This window comes from Lissotriton helveticus, chromosome 4_1, assembly GCF_964261635.1.
Source record: "Lissotriton helveticus chromosome 4_1, aLisHel1.1, whole genome shotgun sequence".
In the NCBI taxonomy this organism is placed as follows: domain Eukaryota; kingdom Metazoa; phylum Chordata; class Amphibia; order Caudata; family Salamandridae; genus Lissotriton; species Lissotriton helveticus.
This window is the reverse complement of record NC_136063.1, coordinates 1,594,022,277-1,594,040,347: the sequence shown is the minus strand read 5'-3', so window position 1 is coordinate 1,594,040,347 and position 18,071 is coordinate 1,594,022,277. Positions and strand designations below refer to the sequence as shown.

The 18,071-nt window shown below is 41.0% G+C and overlaps 1 protein-coding gene across 1 annotated transcript in view; it reads right to left on the bottom strand.

The window, feature by feature from the left end:
• Positions 1-5,498: 5,498 nt before the first annotated feature.
• SFRP4 (secreted frizzled related protein 4) overlaps positions 5,499-18,071 on the bottom strand; it is a 102,705-nt gene continuing 90,132 nt past the window's right edge. The window contains exon 6 of the mRNA XM_078688213.1: positions 5,499-7,270. Coding sequence (XP_078544339.1) covers positions 7,085-7,270 — 186 coding nt within the window. The 3' untranslated portion in view covers positions 5,499-7,084. The remainder of the gene's footprint in view (positions 7,271-18,071) is intronic.

The following is an 18,071-nucleotide window of genomic DNA, read 5'->3' as shown; positions in this document are numbered from 1 at the left end:
GTGGTGTGTCAACAACTTTCGAATTAGCTTGGCATTACCTCAGAGACCTGGCGAGTGACCGGCGTTCGCTCAGCTCGAACGCCGGCCACTCGCCAGGTCAGGACTGATGTACAGCAGTAATAGTGACAGACAGTGTGAGTGTGGACCAGCACACATTCAATACTAGAGGGGGTGCAGGTATGCCCATGAAGAGCAACTACACGGTATAAAAAACAGATAAAAATTGGTGCAGTGTGAAAAAGTAACCCTTGCCCTAATTAAATTGCTGTAAGGTATCCCTGGCAATGAAACATGTTGGTTTTTAAGTGAGCAGAGCCACAGCACGGAATAAAGTTATATAGCCAGTGGGTGCTTAGCTCGTTTTTAGATTAGGGATAGCGGTACCCCAGTCCAGACCCCTCTACTCCTTATAGGGTTGACATCGCCACATGCCCAGATAAGTTATCTGGTGCACATGTATTACATGATACCACAACTAGCACTTTGCTCTCTTTCCTTTTTTCTTATCTCATCACATTTTTTGGTTTGGGTTGGCAGTTGCTGATGAGGAGAACCTGAGGATGCATACGAGAACCAGTCTGCATTCTCCCATGGTGTTACTCCTGTGAGGCATTGCCTACCTCTCTCACTATTTTTCTCGCTATTTTTCTTTCTATGTTGGGCTACACACAATAGATGGTGGTACAGACCACAGGAGACAGAGTCCACAGACACATCTAATTTTATAGAATATTAGGTGATTCAGGTTCCCCTAGACACGGACGGTACAAATATGACCGGTGATTTGTCATACAAAGTAGAGTAACTTTAGATGCATGGAGGGATCACTGAGCGGTTGACTCACCTATAGAATAGGTATTTTGCTATATATGATTCCGTGAGTGGGGGGCAACCTGTTATTTTACCCCCTTCAGCTCCATTATGTATTTGATAGCTTTAGTGCAGTGGCAGAGATCACAAGTTACTGTGCACCAACTGTGCCTGAAAAATATGAATGTTTCCATGTGAATTGCAATGGGTGCTCATGTAAAGCGCTCCGTTACTTCCCTAAGTTTACGCTATATAAGAACTACAAAAAAAATCTAAATAGGCAACGAAGTGAAAACAAGAGTTACTCAATCAGACTAATTGTATTCCTATTATTTGTATATATAATGTAATAAATGCGTAATGTTTTAGAAATAGTCATGTGCGTGTTAAATGTATTGGAGTCACTACAGTTGTTTTAAATTATTTTATGCATTTTATTAGTGTGTACACTTTTATGGTTCAATCATGGAATGAGTAAAGTTATTTTAAATTGACATTCCAGTAGCAGAAAGTGTTTATTCATAAAACCACAGTTAGTTCCCCTTATTAGTAAAGGGAGTGTTGATATGGCAAAACCCAAGTAATCTCATGTACATGGATGTTATTTATGGTTCAGTTTCAGGAATGTCAATGTTCCACCAATATCTCAGAGGGTTTGCAGTATAGTGATATTCAAGTGCAAGTGTTAGATGATTCTATACATAACATAACGTGTATTTGTAAAGCGCACGTTCACCCTTAGACATCTTGGTGCTCAATAACAGATGTTTATTGCTACCCAACTCGATGGTACTCATTTTATCAACCTCATTTGGATGAAAGGTTGAGTGGACCCGCTGGTATTTGACCTGTGACCATGAGATCGAACACAAGCCCCTGCAGTGGATGCATTAGGCCACTGAGCCACCAGACCCGGCTGGTAGGTAAAAGATATTAGGAAAACCAATCTTGTTTTTAGATATCCTCTAAGACCCGCAGGAATACACATCAAGTAGAGTGCTAAGATAGAGTAGTAATAACCAATGTTTCTCTTTTCTCTTTTAAGTCATTCCCCTTTCTACTATTAACCCACAAATTCCTCTGCTACATGGGTCACTGATATGGAGAAGCATGGAACACTTCAACAATCCTCTTGAGTCCGGAATTCAAGTTAGTGGAATCTGACAACAAATCCCAGCAGTACAACAGTAAAATTATTTAAATAGTTTGTTAAGATGCTGAGTAGATTGTTTTAAATGCTTTGAGAGAGACTTGGGATCTTATTTGGAGTCTTGTGCATGGGATACTCTATGACTCCTGCAACCTACTGTTAGCCAATTGTTCAGCTACTTTCACCATGGTAATTCAATACCCCTGTTAACTAACTAATTAAAAGAAGTGCATCTGGTCTTTCCATTTAATATAGGGTCATAACTTGGCCACCTATTTTTTTTTTACTCTGCACACCAACTTATGTCCATTAAATGTATAGTTTTTGTGCACAAATAAGGGTACTATTCAATTTCAATTTCTTCTGTCCTGAAGATGGTCTCATGGTTTGGTCCACTATGAGACTGAAACGTCGACATTGGCTTCCCATCACCTAACAAATTAGATACACAATATCACATGTACTCTACACATACAGTTTTTTGTGATGTGGTTGAGTGGTTGTTCTCAATAATGAAAGATTTATTCTCAGAAACACTCATGGAAATACCTTAATGCGTTTTTGTGTAACTAATATCTATGTGACCCTACAAGGAAAGTGTATTCAACTATTTGATAATATTTGTTACTTTTCTATGGGAAAACAACTGTTAGTGATTTTGATTTATATATGTTATCGCTATCATAGACTGTATACTTACATTAATATATAAAAATATGTTTAATAGAATCCCATCACTAGTACGCCTCTTACTATTTACTATTTTCTATTATTGTGTTTTGTCTTTCATTGACTCCCTTGATTGACCTCATCTATTTGACCATCCAACGGATGTTTGAAAGGTTTTCTGAAACAATTCCTTATGGAGATTCTAGGTTGTTTGCATTACGTATCCATTTCCTGAGGGAAGACTGGGTTTCCCTATTGTGTGTTACAGTGTTAAAGTAGTAGAGGCACAGTCACAACCGTAAAACACTTTTCTGTGCCAGCCATGGCATGCCATGTAATATGTCTTTGTGACCATTCACATGGTTGCCCGAACTGCAGGATCTATATCTGCTCCAATTTTGTGAGCATGGCTCACTAAAATATGTTATGTTATGTTATGTTAAGGTTTTATTTATATAGCGCACGGCTACTCAACAAGAGTGTCCCGGCGCTTTCAGAGAGCGACTCAGCAGTTAAAAAACATAACAGTCAACAAACAAAGAAGAGCGAGTAAAATAAAAGAAATCAGCCTAAAGATTAAAAAGCCAGGTCTTCAGGTTTTTCCTGAACAGGAGCAAACTAGGAATGCTGCGTAAAGCGAGGGGCAAAGAGTTCCACAGCTTGGGGGCCTTAAAGCTGAAAGAACGACCCCCGATGCGAGCCTTCCTCACACGGGGCACCACGGCCATGAACAAAGATATATGAAGAAAATATGACGTAGCTCATTGTTCACTGCACGTTATTGTGTAGTGGCCAGCAGGATCGCGGCTGAACTCTGAGTTGGGTCTCTGAAAAAGCAAGTGGCACCATTAAGAAGTTATCCTCCTTCACTAAGAGTGGGACAGAGCTTTGCTTTCTGAAAGCTCGTTTAGTAGGATTGCTTCGCAAATATAACTTTGGATCCAGATTTTAGTTTTACATCATGATGATCTGAAAAGCATGCAAATATAGAAGTAACATCCCATCTTGCAAAATATCAGGGGCCATATAAACATCTTCAGTGTCTGTGAACGGGCCCAGAAGAGGACCAAGTGCTGGTTTTGCTGAAACCGCACTGCCTACACTACATACATTACTTAATGGTTAGTGCATGAGGTGTACACAGGACAAATAAGAAACATGAACTGCAACTACTGCAATGTATTTTCTGGAGTGTACTTCATGTTGCACAATTTCAGCAAAAACATGATCCATTCCTGAGACTGCACACTTATGTGTAATAAATTTATGATCCATTGCAGCATCACCAAGTTCAACATCCATTCCTATTGACTAAGTCAAAAGAAACTTGAAATTTATGGTGCGGAAACAAGGCATGACACTTGGCAACAGCAAACATACAAACCATTGTGGTTGCATTTAATGGAAACATATTGAGCTGTGCTCATTCTTTCCAAGAAAGATGGAAACTGGAGCCTGAAAATGCACTAAACAGTTTAAGCTGCATGTAACTAAAAAATCAACGGTCGGTCCAACAATGTAAATTAACATCCAATCATAATGTGAACTGCACAGATTAGTGCTCCAAGGCATGTTACAGGTTATTAGGTTTCTTTAGCACATCAGCTTCATAGAACAGCACAATCTGCTGTCACCAACAGATGTATAGTTAACATGTTTACAGTTTCACTGTTAACCTTTTATTTGTTGCAATTAAATCTTAATGAGGTGAAAACATATCTCCATCCATGCACATCCTTGAAATGGGTCAGGATTCGACTGCTGGAAAAGAAGTTTCAGTGCTGGGAAATGAGACAGGTATCAAGGTATAAGAAAACAAAATTGTTACTTGAAAGAGGACATTTAAGGAAAGGATGAAAATAAGGGAGTTGAGAATAGCCTGGAGGTTTGGCGGAAAATACAATGTGACTGAATGGGAGATGGAAGGAGAAAAAAAATTAATTCTTCATAAGCACTGGAAAACATCTGTCATAGGACATTTTATGGAACAAAAAGGACAACATTCTGAAACATTTGAATTTCCCATTTTTCTAAAACACTGAAAAATACTGCCAACCCCCAGTTTAAATCTACAAGACATGGAAACTGAAAATAGGAAAGCCTAATTAAAAGCCTATGTCACTTGTAATACAGTAGACAGGATATTCGTAACTTTTTGAGAGAATATCCTGTCTACCCAACTCTATATAACACCCATAGGCCCACATGCATCATTGTGACATTTTGCACTTCCTAATTTGCGAAAAATAAGGAATCGCAAATTAAGAAGTGCAAAATGCTATGCATCATTATTTTCGGTATTCATTTGGGATTCGGTAAAAATCGCAATTTTTACCGAATCCCAAATGAATACCGAATTCTTAAGTTAATTTTCGCAATTCCCATTGATTCCTATGGGCCAAAAGGCCCATAGGAGTCAATGGGAATTGCGAGTGGCACTTTGAAAATTTCATGGGTGCAGGGGGGGGGTCCAAAGGACCCCCTCATGCACCCCTGAAATGTATTTTTCGCATCATGTTTCACACACACATGTCCTAAGGACATGTGTGTGTGAAACATGAATGTTGAAAAAAAAACATTTTAAGCATTTTAAACACTTTTTCCAAATTTACCGAGTGGTTCAACCACTCGGTAAATTTGGCACCCTAATTGCGAATTTACAGTTTTAAAATTAATGATGCATTGCTTTTAAGAAATCGCACATCTGCGACTTCTTAAAAGCACCCGCAATTTTAGAACTCGCAAACATGTTACGAATTCTAAAATTGCTTCATGCATCCCAAAAAGCACTTTTGCATTCGCAAACGGCCGATTTTAAGGAATCGCACCGTTTGCGACTACAAAAATGCTTGATGCATGTGGGCCCTAGTTTTAAAGCTTTTAAGCTCTTTCGCCCACATGCATCAAGGTAAATTGCATTCGCAAACGGTGCGAATCGCATTTTTCGGCCATTTGCGAATGCAATTTCCTGATTTGGGATGCACCAACCCTTTTCAGAAATTCGCAATTTAAGAAATTGCACAATTGCGATTTCTTAAATTGCGAATGCATTTAAGGAATCTCAATTTGAGATTCCTTAAATGCAATTCATCATACTTTTATAAATTGCGAATTTTGAAATTAGAAATGCAAATTACCATGAAGTAGACCTTCATGGTAATTTGCGAAAATCTAGAAAAATGCTTTTAAATGCATTTTTCTTTGTTACATGTTACACACACACGTGCCCTTGGGGCATGTGTGTGTGTAAGATGTATCCAAAAGCAAATTTCAGGGGTGCAACAGGGTGTCTTTTGGACACCCCTGCACCCTTGAAATTGCATTCTCAATTTGCGAATTCACAATGATGAATTGCAAATTGAGAATGCCCTCCCATTCATTCCTATGGGCCTCTAGGCCCATAGGAATGAATGTGTAGAAATTCCTTAATTGCGATTCTCAAATAGAGAATCGCAATTAAGGAAAATTACCGAATCGCAAAAAAAAAGCGAATTATTCATGCATTGCCGTTTGCGAATCCTTAATTGTGATTCCTTAATTTTCGCAATTAAGGATTCGCAAACGGCAACATTGATGCATGTGGCCGTTTGTTTTTGTACAGTGCTTTTTGGTAAAAGATTTAACGATTTAAGAATTAGTCAACTAAAAAAACACCCTGATCATTAAATAGATGGACTTTTTCAATCAGGGTTCTCCTTTTGGTTCACAGGTGTTCTCACATCTCACATGACACATGTGAGGGAAGCCACATAGTTGCTATAAACAATGAAATACTTCTTTTACCCTTGAGTGGTGTTTACACTGTTTTTGGCTAATTAATCCAGGTAAATACCAAATACTTTTGAAACATTATTAATAATGAACAAATAATACTCATTTTTGCAAAAATACTTAGCAGCCTATCCTAACTTTAAGATCTGGAACCATTCAATGGTTCAGAGTCAATTTAATTTATGTAGTTTGACATAAACTTGGATCGGGCACTACATTTTAAATATAGTTAACATTATAACAACAGAAGCCAGCCTGAAGTACAAGAATGAAAATATGGTAAGATTTGCTTTTACCATGGTCTTGCCAATATACACGCATACACACACATACACACAGATTTAATACTAATTATAATAGAAATTCCCATTTTGGCACACACCTTACACCACATAAGGCATATTCAGTTGCTTATTGGTAGGTATGCTGCTGGCCGCAATGAGACTGGGCAGGATAAGCTGAATCAATGTGTTATACAAACAACATACTAGTGTCAACCAAGATCTACGGCTCATAGTGGCTGCAAATGTAAAGCAAACCATTTAAAGTAAAGTGCTGCAAAAATGTCTATGCAGATAACTGCAGTTTTTCAGGCTGATGAGTCTGGGATAACATACATGCCACTGACACCAGCTTGTGACTCTCATCATGCACAAATGTCTTTTGCCTGGAAAATGTCACTGATCATCCTCTTTTGGGATTTTTGTCTTTCTGGTCATGTCCGCTCCTATTTGTTTTTTTGGGGTTTCCGGAAGATGGGGTGTTATTCTTTGCATTCACTTTTGGCATGCCACTGCGACCACTACGCCCGGAGTTTGGATTTCTCACGTGGGCAGTTCTCCATTGTTCTTGCAATCTCTGTTCCCACCTCTGTGAATGTAAACAGAAGAAAAGTCAGTGAGATATCAAATAGTACTCTATAATAAGAAATTCGGGGACATCTAGGTCATAATGAATTTAATCAACGTATTATACACAATCTATAAAAATTGAACCCTCAATATAGCCTTATACCCTGCCGTAGAGGGCTATACCGGCTATTAAAGGCCCTCTCCAGCGTTAAAGGCCCCGAGCCGAAGGCGAGGGCCTTTAACAAGGGAGAGGGACTTTAATAGCGGTATAGCCCATCTACGAAGGGCTATAAGGCTATTAGAACATTCTGTCACTAGAGGACAGAATGTTCTAACAAAAAAAACAAAGCCTTTTGGTACCGTGAGGGGATTGGAATCCCCTTAGGTTCACTGAAGCCTTTGTTCACAGCCAGAGCTGTGAACAAAGAAACATTGGAATGTTGGTGCGCCAGGCTTATACCAGCCATTATAAGCCCAGAGCACTCCATTGTTTTCAATGGAGCTCCCAACATTCCAATGTTCGAATATATGTTAAAGCTTACTCGCTGAGGGTAAAAGACTTTATCAATGAATGAACAGCCAGCATGCCTATAGAAAATCCAAGCTTTAAATCAACACATTTCAGGGTCGTGGCTTGAGACCTTGTGATGGTGCATGCCCGAGATGAAACATGCAGCCTAGTGAGGCTCCACTGTGATAGAGAAGACCTTTGGAATTAAATGGCCTTAGGATAATTTGTGACACAAAATAGAAAAGGTATTAAGGCAAGTTGAGGCAGCAGTTTTCTTTAAGAAAAAGAATTTTTTCCTGCCTGCTGGCTGACATGTAGGAAAAGACAGGATGTGTTTGTCTAATAAGCACATGCACTTTAGTTTAGTCAGCTTTTCAAGCACTACTGTGGAGATTTATGACTTAACAATTAAAAGAAACATGTGGTGGCAGGTTTACTGGAGGGTGAACAAGTTTATCTATTCTACAGAAATGTGAAATACTTCTGTGGAGTAGCTACAGTGTTTTTTTCATGAGTGTGTCTTGTCTGTCATGTTTTGGAAGAAGTGCTGAGGTGATTTGTGAACTTTTCATCCTCTCCCTTTATCTCTGTTGCTATGAAAGGTTTTCTTTAACACATATTTAATTTTGCTGTATAGCAGGAAAATGATAAGAATGACTCTGCATTTCAAGTGAATGCAGCTGCTAAGTAAGCAAAGCATTTCAGAAACTTTCTGACGTTATTGTAAAGCTCTTTTCCTGATACCTGGGGAGGTTTTTATTACCGGAAACACAACTGAAACAATCCTGAAAGGTACTTGAAAATGTTTGTGTGCAGCTCTACTCTAAGCCCTACTTTATTCAACATCTACCTTACTCCTCTTGATCTACTTGTGGAGGCCTTGGGAGCAAAAGTAATCTCTTATGCTGATGACACCCAGCTATTACAGGCACTGGTGTCATCTAGGCTGGACTATGGCAGTGCCTTGTATCTGGGCCTTCCTGATTACCTCATCAACTAACTGTGTGTGGTCCAAAATGCGGCAGCAAATACTCTCCTGGGCTTGCCTCTGAGAGCTCACGTGTCCCCACACTTGAGAGCATTGTATTTGCTCCCCATAAAAAAAAGAGCCTTATTCAAAACTCTTGTTTTAGTCCATGGAGCCCTTAACCAGACTGGCGCAGAATACCTTAGGGCACACATTAGTTTTTATGTTCCCTCTAGATGCTTTGGTTCAGCCAAAGGCCTAAGATTAGGCGTGCTAGTGCTGGCGGTAGATCCTTTTCCTTTATAGGCCTGTTGGGATGGAATAAACTGCCCTCTGAGCTTTGGAGCATTACAGACATTTCAAAGCTCAGGAAGAGGCTTAAGACTTGGCTGCTTAACCAAGACTAAACAGATTAACCCTTCTCTGTGTGCATTGGTAGAGGTGCAGAGTGCCAATACACTCCTCGGAGTATCAAGCACTTCATAAATGCCCTTTCATTCATTCATACATTTTGGATAAGGCCATTTGATGCATGAAAAAAAACGTGCTGCTTGTTTATTTTTCTCCTCAAGATTCATTCTAACCTAAAGACCCAGCACTTTTTATTTGCTTATTTACAACTGAGCTACTGCAATAGTGTGGTTTTACCTCAGTGACTGGATTGTCATGCACTCTCTTTAAGGTTCTCTTTTAGTTGTTCTGCTGGGGTGTGGGGTTATTGGCTCCTTCACCTACCTGGCAAAAGTTTGAGGAATATTTGTGTCTACTTTTCTGAAGTTTTATTTCTGGGTTGCAAAGGCACTTACGCTCATATATGTTGCTGGATAACACCTCTTCATAAGATTGATCTTGTCTCTTCAATTGCCACTGGTTATTAAGTCCAGGCTGAGAGCCCTTACATGGAATCTTTTTGGTATCACTATCAACCTGTTATTACTTGAGGGGTTTGGCACATGCTGTTCTTTCCTGTGATTTTATGGGGATATCAGGAAAGGAGAGGTCTGGCACTAACCTTACTTATTTTGCCTTGAAGTCTCCGTCCCTTTTTGAAACTAACAAGCATCAGAAGGATCTTGATAACCTATCTCTTGGGGCAAGCATAGCAGAGGGAGGTGAACTTTCACAAAGGTGGTCTGCTGCTCCTCATGTTTCCTACTAGCTGGGGATTGTAAACAATTATTGGAATCCTTTCTAGATAGGCATTTTTCAGCCAGATGTGTTCCTAACAGTGCTCATAAGGCATTTAAAAATAAAATGTAATAGACCTTCCTATCTGACGACTGGTGATTGTTTAACCCATATCTTCAAGTGTTCTCTTCTTACTCAACCATTCATAATTTTCAAACCAGAATTTACTACTTATTTTTAAGTAAAAGTATGGTTCACCATTCAGTTAATTCAGAAATTGGCTCAATTCTGATTTCTGCCCCGGTTTGGATATGCCTGGAAATATTGCAGCGCAATAATACAAATTCTCAATGGAGATTTAATATTTCACTGCATTCATTTAAGACTCTGATTAGCACTTACACAAACTGTGTCAAAAAATATTTTGATAATGCTATTAATACAAGGGACACTCCTTTCCACTTTGTCAAGGATGAATTTGAAGCAAGCAGCACCAGAGGTTTTATAATTAGTTATGTTTCCTTCATAATAGTGAAACACAATCAGCATGCATTCTTGATAACATTAAGGGGAACATACATTCTATACTTCAAAATATAATAAAGCTGCTCTGCATGCATTGATGAAGGGTAAAATACAGTTTAACAAATACACTAATGTAAAAGTTTATTGGTTTATTCATAAAATTAATGCTAGTTATTATGGTGGGAGGAATAGAGCTGGCTCTTTATTGGCAAGATAATGCTCAGAGATTCTGCTACTGCTGCTTTTTTTGCAAACTACTACCAAAATGTATACTGCCCTGAGACTAGTCTTTCTGTGGTACTCATCAATTCCTACTTCTCTAGGCTTAAGAAAAGGAATGGATTTGTACCATCTAGAAAACTTGTTAAAAAGTGAGGAGTTAAGCACGGGGTCCAGATGGATTGACAGCAGAATTCTTTATGGAATTTTCAAATATTATTTTCCTATGATATTTAAGCTGATTAATCGCTTCTCTTCTTTGTATGGTACTGTGGGTTCTTGTACGGAGTGTTTGATTTGAATTATTAACACAACTTACTCTTAATGCAAAGGAAGCTTCTGACAGAGTTAACTTGCAGTTTCCTATGGAAGTATTGAAGTGCCATGGTTTTGAACCCACATTTTTAGAGCTTATTTTATTATGGTATTCTTTTCCCAAGTCATCAGTAATGGTAAATGGTGTCCCATCCCCCTATGTTCACCTTAGATGGGGTACTTGACACAGATGTCCTCTATCTCCTTTACTATTTATTCTTGCATTAGAACCATTTCACTTGCAAATAAAACAGTCTGAGAGCTTTTCTGGCTTTAAAGTTAAATATCAACACATTACATCTATTGCTTGGATGATTAAACAAGAAAATGTCCACTTTCTAAAAGTGGCATTTTCAAGCACACAATTTAAAAAACACCTTTACTCAAAGATGTGTTACAGAGCCTAAACAGCATTTCTCCATCTTGTCCAAATTTAAAGGTACACTTGTAAGATGTTACAAGGCAGCTCCAATGTTAACCTATGGGACAGACAGCCTTTCAACAGTGAAAAATGAAATACACATTATTCACTATCAGGACATGTAAAACACACCATTACATGTCCTACCTGTCACATACACTGCACCCTACCCAGGAGGGTGCCTTGGACCTACCCGAGGGGTGCCTTACATATAAGAAAAGGGAAGGTTAGGGCCTGACAAGTGGGTGCGTTTGCCAGGTCGACAAAGAAGTAAAAACTGTGTGCATACACTGCAGTGGCAGGTCTGAGACAGGCTACTTGTGTGAGTGGCATACAAGTGCTGCAAATCAACAAGTAGCATTTGATTTACAGACCCTGGGCACACATAGTGCACTGTACTAAAGACTTAGGGCCTGATTCTGATGCGGGTTGGAAAGGTTCCCGACCGCATTGGTTTGGAAATGGTTTCCGACCCACTCGGATCGGGAGAGTCGGACCTACGGCGTACAATGCATCCGGATAATTCCTGATACAATTTGGTTGGACTCCCATTGACTTCAATGGGAGCATATGTTCCTAACCGCATCATAATTGGGCCCTGGGTCAGGAAGACATGTTCCCGATCCGATTTGGAAGGAGCAAATTCCATTAGGAGGCCTTCCTTACCGCCTCAGAATCAGGCCCTAGGTGGGAATGCTTTCCTAACCGCATCAGAATCAGGCCCTTCTAAGTATATCAAACATCCCAATCATGGAAAACCAATCATAACACAATTTACAGTAGGTGCACTTGCACTTTAGCCCTGAATAGCAGTGAAAAAGTGTGCATTGACACTAAACCTGCAAAAATGAAACCAGCATACCATCAAAAACAGGAGGTCAGGGGCAAAAATAAAGCGGAAACATGCTGAAAGATGCCAGGCTTAACAATGGCCGAGTTGGGAATGGGTGTTTTGAGCCATCTGGGACCTTCCCACATGGGTCCTTCACCCAGATATGCATCTATCGCATCCTCTGGCCAGGCATGGCCAGAGGCTACATAATAAAGGGGCATAGACTGTAAATGGTCTTACACTGCCCGTACACTACTACAGTGTATGTGAGTGCATTATTGGGCTCCGGGAGCACAGCAGCTCAACAAGCAGAGCCCTGACTGACCTCGAGGTTGCTCTGTGGAATGGTGCCCAGTGCCCAAGGTGGCCTCTTATATTGCAGGCAGATTGCAAAGAACCCTAGATAAGGAGGTAAGGAGCTGCCTCCAGGCCCAATGCCCATGGCCCTCTTTTGAGGGTAGAGTGGCCCTCACTCCCAAGATAGATACCAAGATGGCCACTTTTCTCATGAAATTTGTCTGTGACCCCAAAAAGGGCAAAGATCATTCTTGGCACTCATGCCAGGACAAACGTCTGGCCATAGCAGGAACCCCTACCCAAGAAATTTGATATGGCTGAAGATGCTTAGGCATCAGGATCCCTAGTCTCCTCAGAGTGCCTGTCTAGCTGGGCTCAAAGAGCCATAATTTTGCTTGGGAACGGTAACTGTGCAATCTCAACAGAGCAGTGTAGATGGCTCCTGATCAAAATAGACCTGAAATTGGGCAAGCTATCTACTTCGGAAGCGGATACTATAGACCAGGGAAATCTCTTTGGGGACCCATTTATTCAGAAGCTGGACAAGCTTGTGAATACATACAACTCCTTGGACAAGGCCCAAACGTCCATTAAAATAATGTTTACACCCTGTGTAGAATTCCCGCCGTGGACAATGGCAGGACTCCTCAAAATTTGGCAACTTAGGCCCAACAAGGACCTATTCCTATCGCCGGGTGCAAAAGGCAGTTCCAGAGGTAACGCTGCCTACAACAATTCCTAAGGTGAGTGTACAGAACTCCAAGAGGTTAAAGCTTGGAGACCGGTTGGATTATTATTTGCAAAATAGAGAGGCTCTTTCCTCAGTTGCGTGAGTTCTCCAGACCATAAAAAGGTTTCAGATAGAATTGTACATTGTTCCCTCTCAACCACAAAGATCAAAACCCCAAATTTTTTCTCAGGAACAATCAAAGTTAGTGGAGCAGGAAATTGTGTAGCTTTTGGAGAAGGGCGCAATTGTCCCAACTGCCTTACATCCTACGGGTTTTCTCAGCAACCTTTTCCTTGTAGAAAAGAGGATCGGAGGCCAGCACCCAGTTATCACTCTAAAAGAATATAATGAGTGGCTCATTTACAGTCACTTCAAGTTGAAGGGTATACATCTCCATTTTGACGGTAGCCGATTGGATGGACCGCCTGGACTTGAATGACGCCTACATCTTTCCACATCACAGACATTTTTTTACAGATCCAACGGAAGTCACACTTATTTGAGTTTCCCTGCTTTCCTTTCAGTCTATCTTCTGCTCTAGAAGGGTTTCACCAAGATGTTGAAACCCATGATCAAACACTTGAGAGCTCAGGGTGTGTCTGATTGCCTACCTAGACAATATCCTGATCATGAATCCATGCTCAGTATGTCTGGCTGAGCACTTGCAGATAATATTTACTTGCTGGAATGTCTTGAGTTTGTGGTCAATGAGAAGACGTCTTCCTCCTCCCCATCTGAATCTCTGCAGTTCCTGAGGCTCATAGTAGACTCTATCAAAGCTACCCTGAGTCTCCCATCTCACAAACTGACCAACATTAAACACAAGCTTTGGAAAACCCTGTCGAGAGCATTGATATCACTGCGTCAGTTAACACGAATCATGGGGCTTCTCTCATCCTCCATACAGGCCATCTTCCCAGGCCCCCTTGGCTATCAGGCATTACAATGCCTAAAGATTTACCATCTTCCACTGGGTCTTTCCTATTCCCAATCTCATCCTCTCTCAGTGGAGGCAAAAGATGGGGCAGCAGTGGTGGTTTCCCATATGGAAGCCTGGAATGGCCGAGCAATCTTTGGCTCCCAACCTGACCTTGCGAAAGTATTGGATGCTAGCGGATCGGGTTAGGGAGCACAATGCAGAGAATACTCAACAGGTGGAAAATGGTCTTCCACAGAACAGGCACCCTACATAAACTGTCTGTAACTAATGGCAGGTTCTTTTTCAGTAAAATGCAAGACCAAAGTCAAGGCTCAGTGTTGTGACCTTCTCAATAGGGACACTGTCGTGGTGGTTTCCACCTGGGGGGAACAAGGTCGAAAACCCTTTCAGATCTGGATCAAACATTTTGGAATTATTGTCTGGCCAACCAGATCGTGGTATCAGCAGAACATCTTCCAGGGAGGTCCAATCAAGTGGCAGATTGTCATTCCCGGAACTCGAAGGAAGTCAGTCTGTGGAAACTACATCCACAACTGTTTCAGCAGATCTAGGACAGGTTGGATCCTTGGTCCATAGATGTGTTTGCTTCTTGGCTGGACTTCCAACTGGATAGATATTGCAGTTTGCGACTGGACCCCAACTTGCAGTCAACCGATGTGTTTCTCCAGGATTGGAGCACAGAGATGGGGTATGCTTTTGACCATTTGTGATGATAATTAGATAATCGAGGAAAAACCAAAGGTGGTGATGGACGGAGCGTTGACAATACAAACACTCACCCCCAGTCAACTGATCTGGGTTTAATCCATCACCGTTCTTTAGCTCACTCCACAACCCAAGTTCAGACATGGCCATATGCAAATCAGTCTGACCCTGTGCCTCATGGGAACAGTCCAGCCCGAACTGCCAAGCCATGTCTTCCCTGGACCGGAATCAAACTTCCCAGGACCGGTTTCTGGCATTACAGCCGTCTTCAGCCGGGCTTGCTTGACTCCAGTGGCAAAGTGAGCAAGGGACTCACGTCTGAGCATACCCTGCCAACTTAGGGCGAACAAAAAGGCCTGGAGGATTACTAGTAATGCTGAAAAGTCCCAGTCATTTCACAAGAGGCTGCATCTTTACTCGCCAAAGCCTAGGCAGATAGCACAAATAAAAGATATTGTTCCGCCTTGTCTAATTGGATCCCTTGGGCCGGACGTTGTCAACGTCTTGAATTTCTTGGTGGCTCTGGCCTACAGGTCAATCAAGATGTTTCAATCCGCTATTTCAATGGGCCATCTGTCAATTGACAGACATCTAGTTGGGGAACACCCTTTGGTCTGCAAACTCCTGTGGAGTGTTAGGGTATCTGCTCTGCCTGAACCCAGATATTCCATGTTGTGGGACGTAAACAAGATTTTAGGCCTTTTCAAGTCATGGCCCTCAAATAAATACTTGTCATGGAAACAAATGTTGTCAAACTTAGATACCTTATGGTGCCTGATCTCCTGCCGAAAGGTATAGGATGACCAGGCTCTGGATCTAACAGAAGGGGTAATTTTTCATACTGCACGAAGAACAAAAAGTAATTTGAAGATTGTGTTATACCCAGCATTTCCAAACGTTGCAAAACTATGTACTGTTAAGGCAATAAAGGTATACAAGTCTATGACAGAGGGCGTTCGCCTTCAAGGAGAGAGACAGTTGTTGATTGCTCTCACTAAACTACATAAAGCAATTTCTTCCCCTACTATGGTCAGATGGACCATGCAAGAGGCATGTATCAATATTTCCCGGTTCGGGGATTATTCGGTGGGATTGGCCATGGCATCTAAAGCCTTTTTTTGGGAGCTAGATTATAGGACATTCTCAGTGCAGAAGATTGAAAATCAGATTCTACTTTTAAAAGGGGTTACTTTATACCAGTCTCAAATCTGGCAACTTTAGAGGTGGAAAAGTTTAAACTAGCCTAATCCTCACCTCCCGGTCTTGACATAGAATGAAAAATTCCCTAGCTATCGTAACAGAAAGTTTCAATTCTATTAAGGACACATGGTGAGTATCAGCGCACCCATTTATCCTTACAAGGCTAGCATACCCACTCAACGAGATATGAGAGTACAATATGCTTTGGGTCATTTAAATGCATGTAAATTATGCACATTATAATTTATTATGGTTTGTACATCTTGTTAGACATTTTTAAGTTGATATTTCCATATTGCTGGTTAATATTTGAATCCTTGTCACCTGAAAACAGACACCTTACACTATGGTTTTATTTCTCATGAACAGATCCCAATAAACAGGAGTGACCTTCGGAGCAAATGGCTGTGTTCGGAGGAAGAAAGAGGAGGATAGAGAGTCTCCAGTGAATGTTCTATGGATGTGCAGCATCCTGATTGGATGGCCTATTTTTTTTCTTTCCCAAGACTGTTAGGGAAATGTGGTTTACTGTTAAATCTTCATGAAGTTAATGGCTGCTGGTGAATACAAGTGGAGAAAGTAAAGCCTATTCCTTGCCTCTGTGTCCTTAAAAGAATTGAAACTTTCTGTTATGAAAGCTAGGATATTTGTCTTTTGCTTTGTCATATCACAGCATACAGAATGTATACCACTTCATCCATTGGCTCTCTTGCACCGCTAGTGACAGCATTATGCCTGATCACATGTGGAAGGCTGCCTAAAGAAAGTGCACTTTGGTGTCTGGCTGCTGATACCTTCCATTATTTTTTATATTTTTGCCATTTATGCAAGGTACGAAGGGAGCTGCAATGTGTACTCTTAATTCCTACCGTAACATGAACTATTAGATGCTAACTGATATAAAGCCTGGATGACACATAACATGCTGTATCAGATTTGGTTAACAAAAAGTGAATAATTGAGAGACATGTACGATCTCTCTGATTGTATATCATTAAATAGTTGGGAGGAAAAGGTGAAATTGGCACTCTGTAGCTGTGGTATAATTTAATGCTGCGAGAGATACATTTCAGTTTTTGTTCACTGCTGAACCAGAGTGGTTAAAATATTCATAATAGTTTTCAAAATGTAACACTAATTGCATTTTGATTAAGCTCCCCAGCAGTTGGGAAGGCTGTTCCTAAAATGGTCACCTCAAAATCTCGATAGATTGTGTTGTCTTTTTGTGAAATTTTCAATTGTGAGGTCAGCCCATTCTTGTCTACACAAAATAAGCAATATTGAAGGGAGCATTTTAGAGTCATGTTGACCCTTGAATGCTGAGAAATATATACAATAAATGCATTTTATGTGATTCAGTGAACATAAGTTTTGCTTTGTGCTTAGAATCTATACGTGAGATAAAAGACTGAGACCCTCATTATGATGTCGGGCGGACATTGCAGAATCGGGTCCATATGACTGCATTATCAGGATGTGACCACACATGGTGTGGTCGCACAGTCCCATTTCTCTATGGGAGCTTGTGCTGCGGCCGTAAACTGGCCGCAGCACAAACTCCCATAGAGAAATGGGTGTTTTTGTGAATCCCTGCACCGCGTGGCTGACACCTGACCGTGCCTATCACGCGGTGCAGGGATTAACAGGGGTGCACCATAGGTGCCCTCCAGGCTTACAATCGAAGGCCACTGTGGCAAGGGGGCCCTTCTAGAGGCCCCCAGAGTCACTTCCCGTCAGGCTTTTCATGTTAGAAAGCCCGACATGATAAGCATGTTGGAAATCAACATCATAATCCCCACGGCGTAAATGCTGTACATAAGGGATAATGAGCAGCCTCCGACTGGCCGACAGGCTCCTTGAGCCTGTCAGAAGCCAGTCGGTCCAACCGGCCGGTTTCAAATCTAGCAGCCTTCATCGTAATAAGGCTGTCAGATTTAAAACCAACGATGTAAGTTGGAAAGGCTCAGACCATCGTAATCATTCCCTGAGTGTGATGATTCATTGTACTTTTAAGATGTAAAATAGTCCTT